We start from the raw sequence: 19,964 nt of genomic DNA, 5'->3' as shown, positions 1-19,964 counted from the left end.
ATCTATGGAAGAATTCTTCAGATAGGTACGTGGAACACTGTTCGAGTAACAGTGGCTATTTCACTGGAATAAAGTTCCACATGGGTATTGTTATGGGAACTTGAAAAGTAAAGAAAAAAAAAGTTCAAATGTATCAAACGTCGATCGTCTCGCATGTTCCGCGATGTTATGTAGAACGCCGTACCATTTAGGTAAACGGAAATTATTTCCGAAAAATGGTCACTTATATTTGGAACCTGTGCTCGTTCTCGCAAGTAATTTTGAGCACTGTGGAAGCTGCGGGACTCCCTAGCCAATAGGACGGCCGAATGCGCCTCTCGAGATGTATTCATCCGCGCCGCGTCGTCTGTTCACCGCCACTCTAATTCGCGGTATACGACATGCATACGCAAGGTTCCTAGCATGTCGCGTACTGCTGTACGTATCACGTACCAATAAAGAATAAATCTCTCTAATATCGCCAGTAATGAGACAGTTACGGCCGGAAATATATTTCCCTGCGCAAGGATATTGCCTGTGTACGCATCGTACCTTCGGCAGAGCGGCAAATGACTTGTGAGATGGGGAGTGTATGTGGAACATATTTGCAAGAATCATCCTCTTAGTTGAATTATGTGGAATGAGATTAAGAGTGTAACTCTGCAGGAGAAAGAAAAAATAAAGGTGAAAGAGTGAGATTAAAATCCATTATCGTCGTTCTAAGCTGAGATGAAACGGAACTTCGTGTCGCACCAGAAAACAGTTTAAGTGCATCGTTTAGAATTTCGTTCTTTTTTAAGGCTTTTGGCGAATAGAAAAGAAAGAATTCATTGGGAGCTTCCCGAACGTTGTTCATTTTAGCCCAAGGGCACGAAAATACACATTTTCGATAAAGGTGTTTAGCTTTGGAAGACTACGCGGCCCGGTTAGTTCAACCGCGGCTAGAAGTTGCAGTACTTTAGGAGGTGCAGAGAACCCTTGGCGATGACTTAGTGGCTTTGACGTTCTTCTGCTAAGCTCGAGGTCCCCGGTTCGATCCCGCCCAGCGCAATCGGCCGCATTTCTATGTGGGCGGAATCCAAAATAACGCTCGTGCACCGCGCATTTGTGTGCACGTTGAATAACTCCAGGTAGCCAAAGCAACCCGTAGCCCGAAGCTATGGGTTGCTATGTTTGGTCTGCAATTCACGTCTAAGGTGCCCATTATTTCGTGAAGTTTAATACGTTTACGCGGAAGGTAAAAAACTCTAAACAAGAAACGGGCTGCATCCTGAAAAGTTAGAGGAATGCAAAGGGAATCTGCGAGTCGTTTGAATGTTTCTACTTTGGCGATCAGTGGATAGGGTGTGACAATGATTCGACCCCACGCTGCTTTGCTATGCTTCGTAAGTCTTTTTTTACGACGCTTGGCTGTGGAAAGTTGACAGCTGCCACAGCGCGGGTATTTTGCGGTCGCCTGCATTTCCCGCGCTGTGAATATGGGCCGCTTCGTAGTCGCCTTCGTCGGCGCTAGATGACGCCACGGTGCGCGAGTGCTTCGACGGGTAAAGAATATTACGCATCAAGAATATGTGCCGGCGTTTCGGTTTCTGTCGGACATCGGCAGCTGACGTTCCTTTCAGTGAACTTCCATTCAGAAAAGCCGGGTGTTTTTTCTTAGTTATTGAAACATTTTTCTTCACGACTTGGTTGACCGACCAAAGCATAACAGCGATGAAAGTCGTAGTGACCTAAGACGGCCTTGCATAAAAACTCGCCTACGCACTGCAACGAGTACTCGAGTTCCCTGAGCGCGGACGCATGACGGAGAACAGCTCTAATAAAAGCAACATTATACAGGGTGTTTCATTTTAGCTGCACCAAATTTTTAAACATTGCCTGTGGCTCCTAGCACAATTATAATCCTCGATCTAAACTACTCGATGAGGCGGCCATTGCTTCCACGAAAGATCAAATCGCGTAATTGAGTAATTAACATAATTACGCTGGTTAGCTTTTTAATTAATTGTTTTACGGCACATCTTTCAAGCTACGAATTATAGCCGCTGAGTTCGCAAGGCGTATCCACTTGGAACGAATTCTCAGGACTGAACCAGTTTCGAGATAGTAATTTTCAAAGGTTCCGACGAAATGCATGGGCGTTCCAGTCAACTTTTTGAAGAAAACTCTGTTTTATGCATTGAAGCACCCCCCCCCCCCTTTTTTTTTTGTTTAACCCTCACGTGGCTTCCAACTTCGAAAGTCGACTTACATACGTTGCCGACCGAAGCTTTATAGGCTCACAAGTTCCGGCGGTGGTGGTGCCACGCTGAAAAGTGGGCCGATCCTGGCGATAGTGCAGAAAGGGTCCAAGCTCAATGGTGCATACCAGGGAGAAAAAAAAAAGAGAGAGAGAGAGAGAGAAGGAGAGAAATGAAGCGAGGAAGAGAGAGAGAGAAAAAAGAAAGGAAATAATAATAATAATAATAATAATAATAATAATAATAATAATAATAATAATAATAATAATAATAATAATGATGATAATAATACTTTTATTGCAAATAATAAAATCAATACATACATACAGGCATACCAAAGCCTTTGAAGGTTTGAGCGGCAGAGCCTGGCAGGCAGCAAAACCATACACGGTACACTAATAGATTTATAAGCAACCAACTCGAGTATAGCATTGGAGAAAAAGTTATTAAAAGTTATACACTGTTTATGAAGGGAATTTCCGTTGAGCATAATTAAACAGAGAAAAACAGCAATCCGTGTGAACAAAATGACCATAAGATAATATGTAACCATACACCTATCTGACCGTCATGGTGCTAAGAAATTGCACAATCACATGCACGAACACAAGCAATAACGGTAAGCAAAAGGAACAAATACGCCTTTACAAACAGATATGCCTTAACAGTCTCTCTAACTTGTGTTTCGTTTTTGCACAGAAGGTGCTGGGGGGTAATTTATTGAAGTAGGTTGGAACGTAATGGGCGCGAGCTCTAGTGCTGTACCTTGTGGAACAACGTGGCCTCCAAAAGGGGTCCCTGGGCCTTAAGCAACGGCAAGAAGTGTACGGAACTAGGAATTCACTGGACCAGAAGTGTTTTAAAACAACCGTTTGTAATTAAGGATCATTGGAATTCGGCATCAAAAGTATTTTGAAACGGTCTGCGTCAGCATTCAGGCTCAGATCATGTGTTTTTTTAAACAGGGTGTGCAGTATAGCATTTATTTTGTTGTGCCAACGAACAGCGCAGTGCCCGTAAATTGTTGTTCCATACCGCAGCAGACTGTAATCTAAAGCGTGTGTTATTGTTTTCCTTACCGATAAGGGCATGTAATATCTGATATTGTACAGTAGACATGATACGGCCCGAAGTTTTTTGCAAACATAAGCAAGGTGGCTGTTCCAAGAAAGGTCGCTATCAAGATATAAACCAAGATACTTTACAACAGATGAATACTGTGATGGTCTACAAGAACAAGATAAACAATCTGAACAATGCAAAACAAGAGGATAATCAAGGGTTACCTTCCTCAAAGGATTATGGAAGCAGATTAATTGCGTCTTGGATACATTTATATTAATTAGGTTATTTCTAAACCAGTCCATAGCAGCAGACTGTAAAGAAGCAATTGCATCATAGTAGCTGTTGGCAGAAGTTACGATCATCGTGTCATCGGCGTATTGATAAAGAGAAACTGGTATCATGCTACAGAGGTCATTTACAAAAATATTAAATAATAATGGGCTGAGTATAGATCCCTGCGGAACTCCAGCATTAATAATGGATAATGCACTATGAGCTTGTCCAACTGAGACGAGCTGACGCCTATCCCGAAGGAAATTAGCTAACGACGACCAGAAAGCACCCCGAAATCCTAACAAGTAAAGCTTATTTAACAACATACCATGGTGAACACTATCAAAAGCCTTGCTACAATCAAGGAGCGCACAAGCAATTTTATATTATCGAGAGCTGCATTCAACTGATCAGAGAAATCTTCCAGAAGGGGTTGAGTGCTTTTGCCGGGCCGGAAACCATACTGACTAGGCGATAAAATGCTTTGGGTTTCCAGAAAACTTGTCATCGTTAACAATAAGTGTTTTTTTAGTTTGAGCAATGGAAGGCAGAATTGAAATCTGCCGATAATTTTTCAATTTTATTACGCGCACCGCTTTTCTGAAGAGGTATAACTGTGGCTGTTTTCAGTTTTACAGGAATTTCACCACTTGATATTATGCGATTGAGTAGTGCTAGCAAAACCTCTTGGATGTATTCATATGTTCTGTGCAAATCATTGATGGAAATACCGTCAATTCCAGGAGCCTTATTACATTTTAAACTGAAAGTAATTGATCTGAGCTCTTCCTGAGAAATTGAAGGCAGATATGCGGTTTCACTAATGCTGTGATGCAAAGTGCACAAACCTATATACCTATAAGTTTGTGTTTCTTATTACACGAGAGAAGTGGTTGTTAAACTGATCAGCAATATTCTATCTGCCGCTGGATAGACTGGGAGGAAAATAATTCATTATATTAGCTCGCGTATTAGCGCCTCTAAAGCTGTTAATTAACGACCATGTTTTCTTATTGCTGTAACTAGCAGCCCTTTCCCTGTCGAGAAAATGGGTTTTTCGTTCCCTTTCCTTCTACTTTTATTTCCCTTTCGTGCAATTTTTCCTTCCGTTGCGTTGTACGTTTCCTTCTCGCGATGCATATATTTAATAACGTTTATGTTTCATTACCGTGCAATTAGGAAAAATAAATGAATAATATATAATCGTATCATAAGAAGCCAACAAACAAAGACACCGAGGACAACAGGAGAAATAACTTGTACTTAATAATTGAATAAAAGAAAATGATAATATAATGGAAATGAAAAGAGGGATGGAAAAAAAAAAAAAAAACGGCCGGCAGATCCCACGCCCTGTGGGAGTCGATTTTATGCGAAGCAGTGTGCGGGGAGCCTACCAAGTTAGCGAAACGACCATGAGAGCACCAAGATGTCGGCGGCAGTTTCATGACCTGCATGACACGCATGTCATGACATTCATGTCATGAGTCCTCAGGAGTCCCTTTAGCTACGCCTAAAAGACCTTAAGGCGAAAGACTTAGCCATGCTCATGACTATGACTGCGACCATTAACCTTTATCCTTCATTTAATTACTACAACATCCGAACCGATTTCGTTCGTTTTTTAGTGTTAATGTTTTTTCGCTGAGTCATTGTCATTTTTTGCTGAGTCATGGTATGACTGGCTTCTACCACCATCTATTAGTGTTTCCTTCACTTAGTACCCATGTCCGAACCCATTTCTGTGGTTTTTGAGTGTTAATCTTTTTGTGCTGAGTCATTGCCATGTTTGATGAGTCATGTTCATGACTATGACTCCTACCATCATCCTTTAGTGTTTCCTTCACTTAGTACCCACGTCAGAACCCATTTCAGTGGTTTTTGAGTGATAATATTTTTCGCTGAATCGTTGTCATTTTTCATGGGTCATGCTCATGACTATGGCTTCTACCATCATCCTTTAGTTTTTCCTTCACTTAGTACCCACGTCAGAACCCATTTCAGTGGTTTTTGAGTGTTAATGCTTTTTCGCTGGGCAATTGTCATTTTAGACGGCTGTTTTATTACCTGCATGACACGCATGTCATGACGTTCATGTCATGACCTATCATTTATGTTCGTCATACATTGTTGTCATACTATTCTAATTTTGGTACCTGCCAAGTTAACGATACGATCATGAGAGCACCAAGACATAGGCAGCTGTTTCATGACCTACATCGCGCACATGTCATGATGTTCATGTCATGACCCATCATTTATGTTCGTGATACATTCTTGTCATAGTATGCCAATTTTGGTAAATATCAAGTTAACGATACGACCATGAGACCACCAAGACGTAGGCGGCTAGATAGATAGATAGATAGATAGATAGATAGATAGATAGATAGATAGATAGATAGATAGATAGATAGATAGATAGATAGATACTGTCAAAGTGGCAAATGTTCGCCAAGAAATGCTTCGCATTTAAAACAACTTGCCGCAGGTGGGGGAGCGATCCCACATCTTCGCATTACGCGTGCGATGCTCTTAGCATTGAGCTACCCACCTGCGGCCGGTTGTTTTTGTATTTGGATATTGTATCTTTTTCGGAATTCTCGTTTCCGTTTAACTTATGTTGACGTCAAGTACGAGACTTGATGTCAACATAGTCACATTCAACATGTTTAGTATTTAAGAGATTTGCGGCGCTGCATATGCTAGTACGATATTTATTTAAAAAAAAAGCAAGTTGTGATGCAGCCACTGCACTGCAACTACGAGATGGCGAAGCTGTTGTACATTAAATAACAGGCATAGTCTTCTGGAACAATAGGCTTCAGTCTGGCCTACCATGGCAGTTACCGCGGCAAGCAGTCACATCTCGCCAAAAGCGATCTCGATTTGTGTTTTCCTTCTCGTCTTTTTGTCCTTTTTGTTTTTTCTTGTCGTTTTTGTTTTGTTTGTGATGGAATTACGCTAAAAATGGGCCCCACTGCGCGCCGACAAAATGGTTAGCGGACGAGACAAACCGCTGCATTGCAGCAGTGGAGAGCCATTGCGGTTTGATACTTCAAATATGTCGTGTATATATATATATATATATATATATATATATATATATAGTGTTTTCTTAGTTCTTCACCTAAACACGCGCGACAGTTTTTCGCAGCTGAGTGAGATGATTTTTCCCCCCGTTGCAAACCGTGCCGTGCGGGAGCTACATTTCCAACATCGGCGAAGTGCAGTTCGGCGTCCGATAACAACGATTTAGGAGTGCGGAGTAAAACTTCCCAAGAAGGAGCCGGGTTGAGGTTTACGTGTTCGGAATAACCGCGCAGCAGATAGAAGCGCCATCTGGCGAGTCTGCTCAGACTAATGCACCGAGGCTGCCACTTCCCTATGCGCCACTGGGAGTGTATTTGTTCGCGTAATTTGTTGTAGAGCTGGTTTGAAGAAAGAAAGAAAGACAGACAGAAAGAAAGAAACAAATAAAGAAGTAGAATTGAATAAAGGAAAGAGAAAAGAGAATGGTAGGTAATCCTGAATCATCATCATCATCATCATATCATCATCATCATCATCATCATAATCATCATATTTTTATGTCCACTGCAGGACGAAGGCCTCTCCCAGCGTTCTCCAATTACCCCTGTCTTGCGCTAGCTGATTCCAACTTACGCCTCAAATTTCCCAATTTCATCACCCCACCTAATTTTCTCCCGTCTCGCTTGCGCTTCCCTTGCATTTACACCCCTTCTATAACTCTAATAACTCCCTACCCTACGTATGGTATCTACCCTACGCATTACATGGCCTGCCCAGCTCTATTTTTTTCTCTCAAGAGGAAGCTTTAGCTCGGGTCCAACTCCGATGCCGCCTATACAAATACATGTAAGACGCAGAAGCTATTTTCTGAGATAGCCACACGGCCAATTTTCATGAAATGTATTTGAGAGAGAAAGTTAAATTATAGTGACTGTTCGAAGCGGAATATTTATTTAAGGCCTAAAAGTTTTTAAAAAACGTTTCCATAATTGCATTAAGTTTACAAATTCGCAGCTGTGCACCCAGAACAGATGCCGCAGTTCTGCAATATGAGCCATCAGGTAATTAGTTAAAAACTTAATTATTGAATTTCTGTTAATTATGCCATTATGTACTGTCAATTTCATTGCGCAGGTAATGTCCGCTTCTTCGAGTAGACCCGCTCATGAACTAGAATTGGGCTATTTGCGACAGGCAACCTTTAAGAATTTTTGAAAGTGTTCGCTGAAACACCCTGTATATATATATAATTGGTGTACATGCACATGTACAAAAAAGTGTACATGTGTGAAGTGTGGGATGCAAGGTTTAGTGTTACGCTTGGACTCCTCGGACGGTGTTCTAACCGTACGCGGGTGTGACCTGGCAGCTCCTGCTGTGGAGAAGGAAACAGCCCCGGCAGCTACCAGGCGTCTCATAACGCTGGCGCGACGAGGAGCCCCGCCAGTGGCGCTGCGGGCGTCGCATTCTTGATATGGCAAGCGAGACGAGGGCGACGAGCAACCGTCGGCGTTCGGCAGCAGCCAGTGACGTGACGTTCAGCTGACATTTATTGCCCGTTACGCTCGAAGCGTAACGGGAGATTGAAAAGTGTGCCATCATTGCATTCTACCGGTGCTACCATACGGTGCAGCAACTTGGAGGTTAACGAAGAAGCTCGAGAACAAGTTAAGGACCGCACAAAGAGCGATGCAACGTAACGTGCTAGCCCTAACGTTAAGAGACAGGAAGAGAGCGGTCTGGATCAGAGGGCAAACAGGGATAGCCGATATTCTAATTGAAATTAAGAGAAAGAAAATGAAGCTGGGGCCGGCTATGTGATGTGTAGGATGGATAACCGGTGGACCATTAGAGTCACAGAATGGATACCAAGAGAAGGGAAGCGCAGTCGAGGACGGCAGAAAACTATAGGTGGGGTGATGAAGTTAGAAAATTTTCAGGCGCAAGTTGGAATCAGCTAGCGCAAGACAGGGGTAATTGGAGATCATAGGGAGAGGCCTTCGTCCTGCAGTGGACATAGACATAGGCTGATGATGACGATGATGACGATCAGAGCAGTGCATACTGTAACGTGGTAGGGACGGTAGTCACGTGGTAGTACACATGTCAATACACAACAACTCAGCAGGAACGCTATATAGTGTGTTTATCTCTGAGTGCGTGCTCGCAACGCTTATGCCAGCTGCGGAAGGCAGAACGCTACCCTTGCTCCGCCACCGAGGCGGTTGAGCGTAGCGTTGACGTTGCTGTGTTCACGTGGCTTCGTCTTTTTCGCAGCCAAACGCACTCGGAGCCGCTGGAGACTCCGCGCGCGAACCGCGCATGCGCAGTCGAGCGAGACAGCAATCGCGGGACAGCGTTCGGGCATGCGCCTCGGGCGTCCGTACGATTGTTATCGCGATAGAAAGAAGGAAACGGAAGAAGTAGTAAATTATGGACGGAGAATAAATTAAGAAAGCAGAAAAGAAACAGTGGGAGGAAGGAAGGTGTGAACCTTGTAGACAACGAGGGAAGAAAGCGAGGAAGAGGAAGCACGGTAAATGGAATACAGAAAGGAATAAATGGGAAGGGAAGGAAGAAACGAAAGAAGGATGGAAGGTATGAAGTGGGGTGAAGGAATGAAAAAGGAAGAGAGGAAGGAATGAAAGAAGTTAAATAAGGAAGGACCCATTGCGTCTTCTGTGAAGCAGCCATAGAATGAACACCATAGCAGGTGTTGCTGGAAGGAGGAAGGTGAGGCAGAAGTAGGGCGTAGAAGGGAGAGGGGGGGGGGGGCTGAGGAGGAATTGGCGTTAGATGAAATCACTCTGAGTGCGCACGACGCTGTGTCTCAATATGTGGCAGTGTTGTGCGCGCCCACCGCCCGCTCCCCCCCCCTCCTCCTCCTCCTTTGGAAGTCACGTGACGGCGTCCAACCATGCTTGCCAATGGCAAGCACGTACCGGAAATGACATCGGCGCACTCAGCCCGCTTCCTGTTTTGCAGTTTGACGGCGCCGTCACGCGCGCGCACACACATACACGCGCGCATGCTGTCGCCCACTGTCTGTCTCTCTGCAGAGTGTTTTCGCGTGCGCGAAGTTTTTTTTTTTTCTTTACCGTTCTTCTTGTTTCTTCCATTGCATAGCGCACCGGCATTTTCCGACGTCAGTATTCCTGACACTGCGGCTGCCGAACTGTTGTCGATCGAAAGTGTAAGGCCTTGACGGCGGTTCGTCGTGGTATGCTATGTACTTTTTTTTTTTTTTTGATAGACACCAGGGCGACAGAAAAACTATATTCTCCGTTCCCTTTGGTTCTTTCTATACTTTTTTTTTCTTTTTGTCTCTTGATAGTCTGTTGTTTCGCCGATGAAGCCGCACGGTGAAGTGCTCGAAAATCGACATTTACACTCGATAACGAAGGCGCGTTACGGAGCTGCCAAACATGATCGAAATACAATTAGGAGGCCCCGCGGACACCGGGCCCGCGTAGCGGCACGCTTTCTTTCAGCACTTCGAACTAGTTACCCAGCAACAACGAGAAAAAAACAAAAAACAAAAGCGTTAGCGAGTTCTGCGGTGCGCCCGATAAACACGTCGGTATGACGCAAACAAATCGCCGCGTCTGGTTTGCGCGTGCGTGCGTGCGTTCGTGCGTACGTGTGTACGTACCTGCGTGCGTGTTCGCGCACGCTGATAGGAGGAAAAATGGGGAGCTGAAAGGGAGAATTTATTAGCGGCAGAGGCGGACAGGGGGGTCTGGACTAAGTCTTATCTGCGTGCTCATCATCATCCTTCACGACCCTCTTTTCCGTTCTTTTTTTTTTATCCTTATTCCCTTCTTGCAGTGCAGAGCTGGATGCTATAAGGCGGATTGATAAAATGACGCGGGCTCCGTCGAGCGAAATAAGTTCCGAGGGAGCTTGCAGAAAAGGAAGTCGACAATGCGGTTTATTTCAGTGACATTTCACCCCTTTCATAAACCCCTGGCGTATGCGCTTGCTACGTTTAATGCGTAAGCATTAAGTAGAAAAAAGTGCATGTATGTGTGTGTATGTGTGTATGTATAATATGTATGTATGTATTATGCATGTATTTTTGTATGTATGTATGTATGTATGTATGTATGTATGTATGTATGTATGTATGTATGTATGTATGTATGTATGTACACACACACAGAGATAGAGAGGCAGGACGTGGAGCGAGTGAGCTCCTGAAAACACTTTGTAATGTGGTGAACGCGGTTTAAATAATGGATCCGGGGCCTCAAAGAGGTGTGACATAGTGCTATCGCATTTTTGTCGCATTTGCCGCTACATCGCCACTGAATTCCTTTTTTTTTTTTGCAATTCTAACGAAGAGCAAATGAAAAGATGCAATGCTTTATCTGACAAGACAAAAATTACTGCTCGAATGTAGTCTTTTGTTTCGTTTGGTTCGTTGGTTTACGTTTGCTTCGCGTGTCGTAAGTGTTGAAAGCCGAATTTCAACTTTAAAGTCAGTTATTGCAATCGCTATATTTGCGGGCAATAAATTGACTGATTTATTGAATTATTATTTAGTATTGATTAATATTTATTGTTTAATTCACTGATTAAGTTTGATGTGTACGTTCCACAGCAAGCATAGAGGCTCTGAAAGCCGCGGTAATGGCAAGCTTCGGGACACTCCAGATGTCGTGATTCACTGTTATTCATCATAATTGCGCGATAAACGTGCAAAAAAATATATAGGGCTGATGCAGGAAACCAATATAGTGATTCAATGGGTTTTCCGTTGTCGTGGGACCATGTTTAAGATTCAAATTCAGTTCGGCATTGTTAAAACGCGATACGCTCATCTAAAATAACATATTGTGGCAACCAGCGTAGGTGTAGTGCTGTAATATGATTATTATTATATTAGTATTAGTAGTAGTAGTAGTAGTAGTAGTAGTAGTAGTAGTAGCAGCAGTAGCGGCAGTAGTAGTTGTTGTAGTAGTTGTAGTATATTAAAGTGAAGAACATTTAAAAGGTAAGTCTCTTTAGGACCGGATAAAAGCTTATTCGAAGCGAGCGCTAAACAACAAGCACGTTCTGTCATTCCCGAAATATAGCATGCGTGTTGCACGTTCCAATCGCCGGAAGCTGCGCGCCGCTAACAAGCGGCTGGATGAGTTCTTTGAGAAAGAGCGCCGAGGTCGTGGCATAAGGCGACTCGGAACGCCTCCGGGTCTGTTGCAGACATCCCGGCGTGATCTGACTCTGAACCGTGAATATCAAAATTACGCGCGTGTCGTATATACTGCCGAGGAGCACGCTGGAACGGCGGCTGTATATACTATGTATATATGGCTGTATATACTATGTATATACCATACATAAGCTCTCGACGACGCATTAAAGCCGACTATCATCATCATCATCAGCCTATATTTATGTCCACTGCCGGACGAAGGCCTCTCCCTGCTATATCCAATTTCCCCCGTCTTGCGCTAGCTGATTCTAACTTGCGCCTGCAAATTTCCTAACTTCATCACCCCACCTAGTTTTCTGCCGTCCTCGACTGCGGCTCCCCTTCTCTTGGTATCCATTCTGTAACCCTAATGGTCCAACGGTTATCAATCCTACTCATTACATGGCCTGCCCAGCTCCATTTCTTAGCCGACTATAGGCGCTATAGCCGACTATAGCGGAGGTAAATAGTATTGCAGCCGAGCGTGTAAGTGGCTTTCGGGAATTGTAGCTCCAGTGTCGGCGGGAAGACGCGTTCTCCTTCCCAAGCTAAGAAACAAAAGTGTAGACAGTCGAAAGAACGTTTCTTTTTTAAATTAGTTATTAAGACGTATAAACGTAAGAATGTGGGCTACGTCATAACTAGCATAAGTGGGGCCTAAGCCAGAGTAATGCCTGCGCTCCCACGGTTCGACTGGCGCGCGGCTGCGAAGCAAGACAAAGGTCAAAGCCGAGCACGAACGGATCTCCGAGAGGCTCGCGCACTTGTGTGTACGGGGTGGTGCCTCGGTGGGGTTGCTGCTTTTGGTGCAACGTGGTAAACGCGCCTATCTGTTTGTTTTGCAACAGCAACAACAACAACACGTTTCTGTTAGCTGACTTTTAGAGCGCGGATCTTAGGCGCCCGTTCTGCGGCGAATGTCGGCGTAGCCGAGCGAACGAGCACAACGAACGATGAAAGAGCGAATGCGGAACGCAGCGGGGGATGAAAGACGCGAGTATGAAAGCGGAAGAGGGAGGGTATGGCGAAAGCGTGAGAAAAAAAAAACGTAGTGCGGCGGCGATGGCTACGAGTTGGCGCCAGAGTAGCGCGCGTCGTCTGGGAGGTCTGTCGGAGGCGGCTGCTGTGAACCGCGCCCACGCGTCACCCACGCGCTGCCTCTCGCGATGTCCCGATTAGCGAGGCAGTCGCGCCACACTTCGCTCCGTTTGCAACGTGCCGCACGAGACAGACTGTCCGCGCCAGCCAATATATCGCGAAATGAAAAACACGTATAGAGCGGGGCTCAAATTTCGCATTAGGGAGTATCGTAATCGTCGGTGAACGTTTTAAGCGAAGCTTTTATAGGCTCACAAGTTTCGGCGGTGGTGGTGGTGTCACGCTGAAAAGTGGGCCGATCCTGGCGATAGTGCAGAAAGAGTCCTAGCTCAGTGGCACATACCACTGTGGGCTCGGGGACCTGTAACGCGTCCTTTTAACTACCCTTTTTCACACGTGGGACCCAAAGAGACAAAATCACACCAGCCCTTCCCCTGTCGAAAAAATGGGGGTGAGGGAAGCTTGGTCGTCTGATTTTAGCGTGAGCGCTTTCGAAGCCCAGGCGAAACGCCAACGAAGAGCCGCGCACCCCGAGTTTCGGGAGCGTGATGTTGAGGCCGAATGTCAGCGAAGAGCCGCCGACCCTGAGTTTAGGGCAAACGAAGCGGAATGCCTGCGACAGTGTTGTCTTGCCACAAGCTTCGCTTACCCCCATTTTCTCGTCAGGGGAAGGGCTCTGAGTTTTGACTTCCCTTCTCTTTTTTTTTTTGCTTTAGCGTCGTTCTTTAAAGGATGGAAAGGAAGAAAATTATCCAGATCCAACGCACGTGGATGCTGGAATCTGTCTGAAGCGAAGCTACTGTGAAGCGCTTACCTAAATGTCATAAAGCCAAATGCGATGGGTACAGTTTAGTGTCTATTGTAATCAGTGCAACGTCTAATCTCTAGTGCACTGTTTATATTTATGCACCGCACCTGTCACAACAATAATGTAACAGAACGTTTATGTTTATACGCTATACCATTTACAGTGTAAAAAGTATGGTTGATCCCTCTTTCATAGGAATCTGTAAAACGTGAAAGTGAAACGTGTCTTCACAGACGCTGTTGCATTTTTGCTACGTGAACTCACGGTCCTCTGCAGCGAAAGGCGCAGAATTTGCGGGTCGGCGACCACGTTGCAGGTTTGCTTAGCGCGCGGCGCCCTGTTGGCGAGCGCCGTCCTGCTGGCGAGTGGCTTCGGCGAAGGTGCGAGCATTCTGGTCCGGCTCCGCAGTGGCTACGGTAGCCAGTTGAGTTGCGACCTGCACAGCTGCAGGAATGTCAGCGGCAGAATTCGCACTGTGCGCCGCGAACGCGCGAAGGCGTTCTGCTTCACGCTGGAGTGACTCTCGCGGGTGCAAAGCGACATTCGCCCGGCGACGTCGTTGCCTTTCTGCGCCTTGCAGCGCAGCAGTTGTCTTAGGTGGTGCCATCGCAAGCGAAGCAGTAGGCGATGCACTGCTGATGCACGTTGAAGCCGCAATCCGCAGGTGACGAGAGGCGCCTTGGGCCAATCCGACGCTAACTGCCCACACGAGACCACAGAAGTACATGTATTTGTCTGATCTTCGTGCTTGTGGATTTAGACGGTCTTGTGACTTTGTTTATTGCGCTTCATACGCCTTCATTGTTGTAAATTTCCGAGCAATGTATACTTTTCGAAGTCCAGAAGACGCTGCGAACACGCACAGTCGATGCTAATTACAACGGTTCAGCTTGGCTTGCCCTTGATAAATTCATAAGGGCGTTTTATGGTCGCGTGTCGAGGCGTTCGTCCGTGGCGTAATGATTTCAACATCGGGCTTCTCTTCCAGAGTTCCTTTGTTCGAATCCTGCCGTCGGACAATATCAATAGTTTTTTATTGTATGATTATTGTCTGAAACTATGCACGAGGCTATACTGTTTATTCTATGGCTACACCGCGTTGGACCCTCCGCTGTGCTGTGACTACCGAAGCGCTCCCTGTCGGAGCTCGTTAGTGTCACATGCAGTGCTTTGCTTCACCGCTCCCAGATGGCGACTATCACATCCGTTACATGCGTTTCCGGAGGCACGCCGTAATTGGGGCACTTTAGGTTAATTTTGACCACAAGGGTTTCCTTAACGTGCCGCAAATGAAGGGTACACGGGCGTTTTTGCATTTCACCCCCATCGAAATGCGGCCGCCGTGGCCGGGATTCGATCCCGCGCCCTCGGTATTAGCAGCGCAACGCCGTAACCACTACTCCATCACGGCGGGTTCATTTACAATTTAAGCCATAATGCAAACAGCAGCCCATGTGAATGTACACCGCGAGACGTCGACGCAGTGACGTCGTGAGGAGGACGGTGTTATGTGTCCTTGGAAGAATGGCGAGGAAAGGTGTAAGCTGAGCGCAGTACGACACGAAAGACACTGGTAACGTTGACTTGTATTGTCTCACAAGTGTCCGATGGCATCACGCAAAAAAAGAAACCGCTTTTCCCAGATACCCGGTCGGCAGGATTCCAGCTTCGCCGGCGCCAGATCACGTGTCGCGCGCGACCAATCAGGGTCGTTTGATGTGTCGCGGGAGGGAAAGGGAAGGAAAGGGGGTTGGCGTGTGCTCCGCCGGGCTTCCCTCGCCTCAGACCAGTCTCGGCCACCGTATGGGAAGGCACGCGTGGTGCGTTCCGCCGAGGAGCAGGCTGCGTTTGAGCAACGGCGCCGTGAACTCGCTCGCGGAAGGGCGAGTTTCTCAACCGGAACTTCGGAGCCAGCTGCAGTGTGTGTGACCGGTTGTGGTTTGAGCACAACGTGGTGCTCGTAAGTGTAATTCGTTCCGACGAACACCGAAGAAACACACGACAAGCTTCGCTTACAGACAGAAAATTACGGTAGGATGTCGACACGGACAAGCGACACGGTTTGCGCTTGTCCATGTTGACATCCCCTCATGATTGTCTGCCTTTGGCCCAGCATCTTAAGCGTTATGAAGCAACTCGCCTAACACTCAAGTTTCATTGCCTTTTTATGTTTCAGATGTGCTCTAAAGGGTAATACTAAATTTGTCCTTGGACCGTACGCCACATGCGTCGCGAGCTCAGAAAGTGACACTTACATTATTACAGTTACCTTAGCCGACAGACCTCAGTGACTGGCTGCAGTCACTGCCCGTACATGCAGTGCCAGCATGTGCGGGTTCCTTGGATAGGTCTTTTTATGCTTAAAAAAAGATGCTGCGCCAAAGGCGGGCAATCATGAGAGGATGTCAACACGGACAAGCGCGAACGGCGTCGCTTGTCCGTGTCGACATCCTCCTGTAATTTTCTGTCTTTGACGCACTATCTTTTCTTAAGCACAAAAAGACCCATTGAAGAAGCCCGTACATGCCGGAACTCGTATATCCAATACCACCGCATATCGTATGAGTCTCTAATAAGGCCCCCCAAAGCACCATTCGTTACTGTAGTGTATCTGCATACGATGCGGTAACCATATATGATTTATCGCGTTGCTTGATGTATGGGGTTAACGCTGCTCATGGGCACTTTTGAAAGTACGGCTTGGTTACGACCAAATCGTCCGCGAGACCGCTAATGTACTCGCAAACGGTCAGCTACCGGACAGTTAGCTGAGAATTCGATCATTTCGCTCGTCTGTAGCTGATCACGTAACGCTCACCACTGGTAACGTTGCTTGCCTCCGAAGCTTTGAATGAAATTTCTAATTCACTTTGTTTTTTCGTGCACGTTGCAGAGACCCGCCGAGCGAGGCTTCAGAAACCAGCGGGAGTCACTTCCGGCTACGAGAGGCGGTAAGTTAAGGACGGGGCTCCACGGGGACTTTACAGACTGTTTACAGACTGTTACCCTAAGTATGAAACATAGCGATACCTGGCGATAGCTGGCACAACTGTATAGCCGTGATGAGGATCTTGGTGATGACGGTCCCGAAAGCTGCCGACGGTGGTCCTTCCACTGTCTGCCCTGAGTACTGAATCGGAAACGTTAATTGTGGGCTCTTTACAGCGAAGCTGTTAGCGGTATTTGTGCAACAGTTGTAGCCTGGTGCCGAGGGCAGGCGCGCGACGCGGTGTGGTCGATATCAAATTTAATTGGAACGAGAGGCGTGTCAGAGCCGTGACTTTGCTTTGAAACGTAATGCAAAACGATTACAATATAAAAGAGACCTTGCATTTACCGCACTGCAATATGCAACTTCTCTGCGTTGCGTTTTTGTTTCGCCAGAAATCCGTAACTGTGTCTTGTCACGTTGCGTTTTACCATCCCCACACGGCAGGCCAGGTAGGAGTTCGTAGGGCTGCGGCGGTTAAAGCTTGTCGGTGATGAATCATAGGAACCGCCAACAGATGCTTAGTACTTCAGAAGGGTGTCTGAAGTCGCTCGTACACCTTGGCTGTCATTGATTTACCAGTTGCTCAGATTGGCATATATATGCGAAGGATACTTTGCTCGTCTTGTGTCTGGGCTATTCCCTTCATTTGCTGTGGACACATATGTCTACGCGACTTATTTTAACCCATTTCTGTGCAGTTGTGCAAGGAACAGACCACAAATACTAATCTTAGAGTAAGTTCAAGGAGGTTGAAAAAGAAATTCTGGAGTGGCAATGCTGCTTTGAAAGTGAAGCCAGGCCGCCGCCATCTTACTCAGGGTACGAAGAGACGTCAGGGAATAGTGGAATATTGGAAACGCCTGCTTTTCGCCTCCTTCATGTTTGAGGTGGCTAATTTAGCTGTAAAAATTCTATTAAATGTGCACCTTTGTTTCACAAGCTTTAGGAGCAAACCTGAATGCCGTGGTGCATTTTTTTTAGAGTTCTTTATACCAACATTTAGCCAAATATAATATTTTAGCTAGAAACAACGCCCTGTTATTTTACAATTATCCTAGCGTTTACATTCGGACAACAAAAGCACCTAAAAGTGAGCGCGGACTGCAGCCTGCGCGGCATTCTTTCAGAGTTGGTCAGGGCAAGCGCTGGCTTCACCCCTGCTGGTAAACATTAGTGGGCGCCGCCACTCCAGAATGTTTTTTTTTCAACCTCCTTGAGTAAATTATACGTTCTGCTTACCTCTAGTACCTTCATTTTACTTTTGAGGGAAATCTATCGCTACCAAAGATCGCTTTGGAGAAGGCACTACAGTGTTTGACGGGAGGTTCACGTGGCGTGGGACGTTTCTGAAGCTATCACGAAATAATGTTTTTCTTTCTAGTAAAGCTTGCAACCAATAATTTACTTGTGCAGGTAATTAACACTAGTGATTCAATTCTATTTTAGTAGGAAACGTATCATACAGGGTGCACAATAATTAGATACTTAATCACTCTGGAGTTATGGTGACTGATCATAAAATGCAGAAAGAGCCATTCTACCACCTTGACTTGCTCTTAATGGAGTCTGCAGCACCGTGGCATAAAATTATGTAAATGTTATGCATTTTTGGATTGTCGATCATATATCTTGAGTGAAGGGGCTATCTTATGCGTCGCACTCTGAATACAGCTATATCCTCTTGAGACACGGAGAGACGTCAGGGGCGCAGTCGCTTTTCAAATCGGTTCTTACGACTGAGTGGAATGTTATCGAGGTAAAAATCACATTTTTTTTCTTCCGATTTCTTCAGCATCTCAGTTGTCGTGGACAGTCGTTTCTACGCGTGTCCTTGAAGTGGGAAACGGCGAGGCAAGACGAGGGCTGACAGGAAGTAGAAAACGCACAACACTTCCTGTCTACTTCTAGTCAGTCCTGCGTTGCCTGTTTCCGGTCAGTCCTCGTCCTGCCTCGCCGTTTCCCTCTTCAAAAGCATTCATTACCAACAAGCTCGGCCTCGCCCACCGCTGTCCTTGTTTGTTTGGGGGAAATGCACTTTTCTCTGCCTGAACGCAGAGAGGAAAAAGGGGCGAGCGGCATCGCGGGGATGGTTAGTATATTGATGCAGTATCCTGGATTTTTACGTCTTCCCCCGCTGTTCAGAAATCACTTCGCATACTCTTTTAGTCGTCCCTGACGACTTAGCGGTCTCGATCAAATGCGTATAAATTTTTCTGCAACGGCGCGTGGCGGCAAGTATCTGGCTTTATACGGGGTGTCCCAGCTATCACGCAGCACGATTAAAAAAAAAAGAATAGGAATGGCGTTACGAGGAGCAAACCTAGTACGTATTGTTTCCAGTGCAGTGGAGTAGCCGCCAGTAATTTTTTAGTTCTCGAGGTCTAATTAGCTAATTGTAATTAATTATCTAACTCGAGAAGTACTGTCCCAATTAATTGTCAATATGTCAATGAGAAATTGTAGAGAAACGGCCGTATCGGCCGTTTATCGGCCGTATCGGCCGCACAAGCAAACATGAATGCATCTCGCTCGATAACCGCGGGAACTCGCTGTCAGAACGCTGCCGTGAATGAACGCTGCAGCAGCAGCGAGCGAATTGATCGTCCTGCCGCCGCTCGCATCAACGCGAACTTAGCCGCAAAAAATCACCGCATATCCACGACGTGAACGATGATGAGTGGGCGAAGCACCGGGGGATCATTCGGGTAAACCAGAGCTACGGACGAGAGAGAGAGCGCGCGTCGGGAACGAGAGAGATAAAGCCCTTTAGAGAGAGAAAGTTAAACACCGCATATCTACGAAGTGAATGATGATGAGTGGGCGAAGCACCGGGGGATCATTCGAGCAAAACGCCGGAAGCGTTCTTCGGAAGCCGGAAGCTGGCTTCCGGAACCGGAAGCGAAACCAGAAGTGGAACCGGAAGCGGAAGCCAGCTTCCGCTTCCGGAGCTACGGTCCTACGTACTACGAGTCTACGAGGGACAAGGCTCGGCCCTAAGGTGCTTCGCCCCTAAAACACGGGGCAGGGAGGACTCTTCCGCCTCCGCAGATGGCTTTCAAGATACAGCCGTCCGTCCGGGCGGGCGCACGTGGCGCAGAACGCGGCCCCTCTCCTGCCTACCCTCCCCCCGGAGCTTTGCGGGCCGGCGGGTGCGCGTGGTCGCTCGGCCCGCGCGGAGTAGAACCCCCCTCCGGAGCGTTGCGCGCGACTGGAAGACGGCGTTCTTCCTTCCCGCACCGCGCCCTTGCGTGCGCGAGATCGATCCGCGATCGCCGGCTC

General features: G+C 46.5%; 1 protein-coding gene across 1 annotated transcript in view; it reads left to right on the top strand.

Moving 5' to 3' along the window:
- LOC119434143 (serine/arginine repetitive matrix protein 1-like) overlaps positions 1–19,964 on the top strand; it is a 124,915-nt gene that overhangs the window by 43,118 nt on the left and 61,833 nt on the right. Inside the window, exon 4 of the mRNA XM_049659074.1 lies at positions 16,587–16,644. Coding sequence (XP_049515031.1) covers positions 16,587–16,644 — 58 coding nt within the window. The remainder of the gene's footprint in view (positions 1–16,586; positions 16,645–19,964) is intronic.

The sequence above is a fragment of the Dermacentor silvarum genome, chromosome 11 (genome assembly GCF_013339745.2).
Source record: "Dermacentor silvarum isolate Dsil-2018 chromosome 11, BIME_Dsil_1.4, whole genome shotgun sequence".
Taxonomy (NCBI): Eukaryota; Metazoa; Arthropoda; class Arachnida; order Ixodida; family Ixodidae; genus Dermacentor; species Dermacentor silvarum.
This window is presented reverse-complemented; position numbering and strand designations above follow the sequence as displayed.